General features: G+C 37.7%; 2 protein-coding genes across 2 annotated transcripts; one reads left to right on the top strand and one right to left on the bottom strand.

Annotated features, from left to right (window-relative positions):
- The first annotated feature begins 660 nt into the window (after nt 1–660).
- Nucleotides 661–2,858, top strand: LOC129296067 (alpha carbonic anhydrase 4-like). Its single transcript, XM_054934666.1, has 7 exons — nt 661–785; nt 1,137–1,354; nt 1,505–1,611; nt 1,687–1,789; nt 2,007–2,165; nt 2,261–2,314; nt 2,580–2,858. Exons 1-7 carry the CDS (start codon nt 686–688, stop codon nt 2,652–2,654), a joined length of 816 nt encoding a protein of 271 aa, XP_054790641.1. The 5' UTR covers nt 661–685; the 3' UTR covers nt 2,655–2,858.
- A 49-nt stretch (nt 2,859–2,907) lies between these two features.
- On the bottom strand, nt 2,908–7,091 carry LOC129296066 (calcium-binding protein CBP-like). The gene is made up of 5 exons (XM_054934665.1): nt 6,553–7,091; nt 3,900–3,946; nt 3,645–3,820; nt 3,498–3,516; nt 2,908–3,213 (listed from the first exon to the last, which is right to left on the bottom strand). The coding sequence occupies exons 1-5, from the start codon at nt 7,031–7,033 to the stop codon at nt 3,109–3,111; spliced, it is 828 nt and encodes a 275-aa protein (XP_054790640.1). The 5' UTR covers nt 7,034–7,091; the 3' UTR covers nt 2,908–3,108.

Genomic DNA, 7,091 nt, shown 5'->3' with positions numbered 1-7,091 from the left:
ACTTAAAAATTACCAATTAACAAACAGCATAATATTCAAAAAATGGAGAAATTTTTAAGTAAATTTGATGCACCATATCATCTATAATCCATTCAATAAAAATTAATTATGATATTAATGATAGTATGTAAAAAAAATTTAAAAATTTTAAAAAATATTATATTAGATAAATATAACTTTTGATTCCTATACTTTACTTGCGTTTTATTTTTTATCTTTATATTTTTTTTGAATATTTTAGATTCTTACACTTTTATTTTTTATTATTTTTGAACCTTCTATAAACAAAGTGTAGAGACTTGAAAAAATATAAAATAATAAAAATAAAAATGTAAGGATTTATAATATTAAAAAAATATAAAAATTAAAAGTAAAATGTAAGTAAAGTACAGAAATTAAAAAAGTTATGTTTATTATAAATATAAAATTATTAAAAATAATGAAGACAAAAAATGTACTATTCTCTTGGCGAAAAAGGAAACAGCTAATTGTTATAATTTTAATTTTAATTTTAATGTCAGTAAATAGCAGCGGCCAGAGATTTTAGGCACTGGCCACTCCCCTGCAGCCCCAAAGCACTACGAAGGAAGATTCGTGTACCTAATCCCTATATATATGTGTGTATATGGACACGATCCTCACAATATTTTGCCTATCCGTGTTCGTCGCACAATCAACAATAAGCATGGCCCCCCTTTCTTTCACCAAATCTCTCTCATTCGTCCTCATTCTCATTCTATGCTCCTCTCCCGTCCTACTGGCCGATCATTCTGAAGAAGAAGTTGGTATGATCCCTCTTTCAGACTACATTTTCTGTTTTTGACGTCTATTTGAAATTTAGGTTCAAAATAATGGCATTCAAGTTATGCAGATCAAGCGCGATTTTCTCACAAAGCTTCGATTCCTGTTTTGCTTTTGTAGACAGACCAAAATTCGCTCACATGTCGTAGTTAACACATTTTCCTTACCCTGCCAATATTTATCTTTTCTTGTTTGTTTATCAATGCACAAAGACGAGACAGATACTTAATTGTACCTGGACAATGCCTTCCTCGTGAAATCTTGTGCAGCCGGTTCCTTTTGGTTTGTTTTATTTCTGTGAGTGGAATTTCATTTGGTGTTTGGACTTTGGACAGAGGATGAACACCCATTCCTTTACGAAGAGGGAACTGGGAAAGGGCCAGAACGCTGGGGAAGTCTTAAGCCAGAATGGAAACTTTGTGGTACTGGGAAATTGCAATCTCCTATTGATCTTCTGGACGAAAGGGTCCAGGTTTTTCCAAACTTGGGCAAACTTAAAAGAGATTACAAACCTGCTCCAGCTACCATCAAGAACAGGGGTCACGACATTATGGTAGCCTCATCTCCATTCTACTTAATTAATACACATTTCTCCATCGAGAATAACTCTTGCAGAGTTTTAGATATCTGTTTAGTCATCAGGCTGTTCAAAAGAATTATGGTGTGTCGATGATGTGTTAATTGCTATAGTTGGTATTGGCAGGTCCATTGGAAGGGATATGCAGGTCAGATTAACATAAATGGAACTTATTACAAACTAGTGCAGTGCCATTGGCATGTACCTTCAGAGCATACGGTGAAGGAAAAAAGGTCGGTTTGTTAATTATAAAAAACAGTCTCATCAGGGCTCTTCATGTGTTATATCCACTCAAATTTGATTTGCAGGTTTAACCTGGAGCTCCATGCAGTTCATGAATCAGATGATGGAAGGTTGGCTGTTATTGGAATTTTATATGAATATGGCCGCCCAGATCCTTTGCTTTCGAAGGTTTGACATGTTTCTTCTTGTCTGTATCTACTCCTAGGAATTAATATATGCATCCACTGCTAACCTGTATAATACACGACATTCTACTGAAATTGACACACCCGTGTAAAAACAAAACATGATGCTTATTTAGCTACGTATATGTAATTCCTTAAACAGGTTGGGTATGATCGTGACTAGGTTATTGATTTGCAGTTCGTTTTTTCTTTTCTGGCAGCTGATTCCCCACATAAAGTCAATTGGCGAGGAAGAAAGAGATTTGGGAATACTAAACCCTGGAGACATTAAGTTTGGAAGCAGGAAGTATTATAGATACCTTGGCTCTATTACAGTCCCACCTTGCACTGAAGGTGTCGTCTGGACTATAGTGAAAAAGGTTCATTGCTTTCACACCATTGTTTAAACTACGCATGTTTTTAACTTTTTAATCACACTCCTGTTGTATTTATACGCTGTGTTTGTTCATCGCAGGTGAGGACAGCCTCAAGGGAGCAGATCAAAGAATTGAGAGATGCTGTTAATGATGTAAGCAAATCAGACAGCTTCTCTGCTCCTTTTTTTTTTTATTCTTTATTAAAAGAGTCGTCTCTTATAAACTTGAAGATTAAGAATTTCTACTTTCTTCGGAAGTACCCAAAAAAACAAAAAAAAGCTGCTTCGGAAACTCCCATTAGCTAATAGAATTCGCGCTGCGGGATTAAATCAAAGGCGGCTAAAAATTCTGAAATTTTCCTTGAGACTTGGGCAGCTTTCTGATTCTTGTAATTTACAAGTTTATGGCGTGAAACAGGGTTTCGAGAAAAATTCAAGGCCTACGCAGGAACTAGACGGAAGACCAGTTTGGCTATATACCAAGGGACCGTAAATATATGTGCGCGCGCGCGTGCGCTAAAGATAGAGAGGGAAGTGAACTTCTTCTGTGACGTTCTTGGATGGACAACAAATAAACCATTTTGTTATGATTTACAGCCTCCCACCATTGTCAAGTTATTCAGTTGAATCGGAGATACAGTCACATTTTGTGCAGATCAAGCGTACATCTAGTGTTGTATCGTATAATTTTTTTTTTCAAAGAAGAAAGCTTTCATTAATTTGAAAAATCGGCATCATATGGTTGATTTATCATGATAATGATAGCAATTTGATAACGATAGCAAATGATAGAGAAGGTAATTTTTACAAAACAAAGTAGTGCTCCATGCAAACTGCTATAGAGCATGAGATCCTATCACTATCTCGGAACTTGCTTACTTACAAGGAAAGGTACATGATATTTAAGAAGCCAGGTACTAGCAATCACAAAGGCAAACCGTTATTCTCTAAGCAATCAGGAATGGCAGAACAGTCAGCATGAAGGACTCATAGCTGAATGTTGCAGAACCAGAGTAATTGGTATCCTTCTCCTTGAACTTTTCGGTTAGTCCCTGCAAGTCGCATCATTCAAAGTAAGACCTTTTTAGATAACCATTTAATTGGCAGATTATGTGACGTTCCATTTGGTTTTAATCAAGGAATTGGATTCCATTCAATATAGGAATAAGCTCACGTACAAAATATTAACTATAAGATTACTTCCTTATTTTATCAAATTAATCATGTTACTAACTGACCAAACAACAAGAGTATATTAACAACGAAGAACGAGATTTTTCAAGAAATCGTTTTATTTGAAAGTGAGATTAAAATGAAATGTGATTAGGGAGCTCACCTTAACGGTAAGACAGCACCTGCATTAGCAAACACGGGAAACAAGGGAAAAATCAGTCCTAAGGGGATCGTATATACAAAATTTCTCAAGGATGGTATGCATATATTCAACAAAAAAAGGGACGAAGTACATGTAGCGAAATCATACTCAATGAAATTGTCATATTCGATAGCCTTGCTTTTTCCACCAGTTTTGTCAAACTTGGAGACGAGCAAATCCAATACCACAGGTGACACAGCAAACCCCATACTCAGTAGAGCATCTCTCAACTCAGGCGAATCAATTTTGGCACTCCTGTCCTTGTCAAATCTCTCAAAGACGGACTGAAACAAATAACAATTCGGAATGTGAGAAAAAGGGGCATGGAAAATTTCAAATTGAGATTGACTGAGACGAAAGTACCCTCCAGTTTTGAAGATTGTAATATAAAGAAGTGAATTCTTTTGGTCCTGCATTAAAATGACCAGAGAAAACAGAAGATGTAAATGAATTGCAGCTCCAAACAGCAGATGGATAATATAAGGACTAGGTCAGGAGATGAAACGCATGCAAAACAAGGACCGAGGCCATATGGCTACTCAGCTCACTCCATCTTTTGGGTTGGGTTTTAGCCATCACTTGTTCTAGTTGGGGACAAAGCCTAGTATATTTTGGCATCTCCATAAGCTTTATCCAGTGAGAAGTATGGAACAGCCGCCTATAGATTATTTCAAAGAGATGGTAGGAATTGAACCCTTACTCACAATCCTCCACATTAATTTTTAATTACAGCTCACTGCACAGCCAGATCTAACTCGACATGCATCAAAACAAATATCACAATCATCATTAAATATCTAAAAAGCGATAATCTAGTGACAAAATCAATGAGCTGCCAAACCGACCATATGCCTTAACTCTTTAAGTTTCAGGGAAAATCACACCTAGGTCCTCCATGACAACCGCAACTACCAGTAAAATGACCTATTTGTGCTGACTAAATTCTTATCGCGATCGTCTTCCCCACCAGCACCATTCTTTCCCTTCCCTCCATCAATGGCATGAAGTAAAGGAAAATTTGAACCCACGAAGTACCTTGTAAGAGGATGGGCATCATGACAATAACTAAAACAGTACCAGAAACCCAAACCTTTAAAAAAAAAAAAAAAGGCTAAGAAAAGCAGGGCTTATTTGATAACCTGTTTTGAGACCAATTTTCTATTCTTTCAAACAAAACAAAACAAAAAATCTATTTAGTAACATATTTTTAAAAAAAGTTTTGAAAAAACAAAAAAAATTATTTTAGAGAATAAAAAAAACAGAAACATCTTTTAAATATTTTGAGATTATTATTTTAAAAATAAAGGAGAAAACAAAAATCACCTATTTTCATAATTTTTTTTCTCGAAACATGTTTTATAAAACACACTAATTTTCAAAACAATAAAACAAAAATAATTTCAACCAACCCCAAAGAGTCCTTTCAACTTTCCGTTTGATGCAATAAATGCAGATTGAAATTTGAACAGAACTAACAACCCCTCTTTCCCAACCCCATGATCCACAAATGCTGCCTCCTTAAAATTGAATCCTGTACCCTCCCTCCTTAAATTAATGTTCCCAACTTCCTTACTTGATCGGTTGTTGTCAAATTTAATGCCACTTCTTCAATGCCACCCATATTTCCTGCACCTCTCGCCCCTTACCTTCTTTAAAACTCCCCCCCCCTTTCTTCTCCATTCATGGCGTGACAGTGAGACCAGCTTGTTTGAATCATTCCATCCTTCTCTGGGTTTTACTTTCAGTGTCAAGTGTTCGACCTGTGGTTGAGAAACAAGTGAGGGCAAACATGGCGACCAAAGGGAGTCAACTTCTGTCCATTGGCTTCACCTCCTGTAAAATCTGAACTGTTTGTACTTTTAAGAATTATCAAATTTAATTTAACCATCTAGAACAGTATATTATTTTTACAAAGAAGGAAACCTAACTCCCAGCCAAAGGGGGCTCAGGGGACCCAGTCCAGTAAGGGCAAATAAGGTTATTTTGCTTGCAAACTTATTCACACATGAGAACCAAGAAACTGCAAAAGAACTTATTGCTGATAGTTACATTTGTTGTGGAGACCTGGGTGTGATTTTCCCGTAGTTTTAATTGTAACAGCGTAACGCAACGCGTGGATTCTATTCCACCCATAGTAAATGGAGGCCCCATATATACAGCTCCCACAAAAGCCAAAACCAAAAAAGAGAGTCAATATATCAATATCTATATAAAACACTGCTTACAGACTTACAGTTACAAATTACAAGCCATTGATATTTCAGCTCAGCATAAATTTTATATTTTATATAAATATAAATATATTATTATAAAGGGGAGGTGTTTATTTAGATAAAACTTAAAAGCTAAAGAGGCTTTTCTTTTGAGCGAAATAAAAGCTAAAGATGTTTAGTTGATGAAAAATCCGCGTAATTTATGCAAGGTGACCCTATACAAGAGCAGTCCCTGGACCATTTTTTCAGGGCGGTAAGAAAAGCAGAAAACGCGCTATTATCCAAAAGCACAAAAAATAAAGAAGGAAAAACACAGCTTTAGGAAAGCAGATAACGCGCTATTATCCAAAAGTACAAAAAATAAAGAAGGAAAAAGAATAAAGTGGGAAGTTAAAACAATAAAAAATAAAAATATAAGAATTTAAAATAAAAAAAATACAGGAATTAACAACAAAAAACGGGCAAAAGTGCCGAGACCAAAAATTATATTTTTGAAAGAAAAAAACGCGCAAAGCACAAAACAAGGGCATTTTTTAACATTTCACATGCAGTTGCCGGCTGACCGAAGTAAGGGCTCGCACCACCGCCACGTGTCCAGATTGAGACACGCCGCATCCACCGGGCATCTTCTATTCTTACGATCCCCTGGGTGGGCGAGGCCGCAAAATTTAGCACCGCATGCCGGAAAAATTCTCCCCCGGCTTAATTTATCAGAACATTTACTATCCCCGGTCCGAATTCCACAAAACACAGTTCCCTAATCAATTGGGGAAAAGCAAGATAAAATGCGAGATAGAGAGTACCAATCTTCCTGATGTTGGTGTTGGTAAAGTGATACATGAGAAGATGGACAGTCCTCAGGCTAAAGCTCTGATTGTAGGAAGAAAGCGCCATCTGCAATTCCTTGTCGTCGATCAATCCACTGCCGTCTTGATCTGCAATTTGGAAGCAGGCAATGACACTGGGATCGGTGCCAGGAGGGAACGCCGACGGTACCAACGTCGCGAAAGGGCTAGGGTACGAAGGCTCCGACGCCGGCGGGTAGCCTCCACCGCTGCTGCCATGGGTTTGGAAATTATCCTTTGGGGGTTTCTGACCAGGTGGTGCGTAGGGTGCAGCATAGGGAGCCGCTGCCGGAGCATAAGGGTTACCTTGGCCATGTGGTGGTGGAGCTGCACCGTATGGATTGGCGGAATAGGGTGGCGCCGAGCCATAGGGATGGCCTGATGGCGGCGCCCCGTAACCGTATCCGTAACCAGGGGGCTTGTTTGGGTACTCAGACATGATGAGGCGGTGAGGAAAAAGCTGGGAGAGACTTCGCTTACAATGATGGCTGGCTCAA

This window comes from Prosopis cineraria, unplaced genomic scaffold, assembly GCF_029017545.1.
Source record: "Prosopis cineraria cultivar Desert tree isolate PC_DT_omini unplaced genomic scaffold, ASM2901754v1 PC249, whole genome shotgun sequence".
NCBI lineage: Eukaryota > Viridiplantae > Streptophyta > Magnoliopsida > Fabales > Fabaceae > Prosopis > Prosopis cineraria.
Note: the sequence above shows the minus strand (reverse complement) of the source record. Positions and strands in the feature narration are given on the sequence as shown.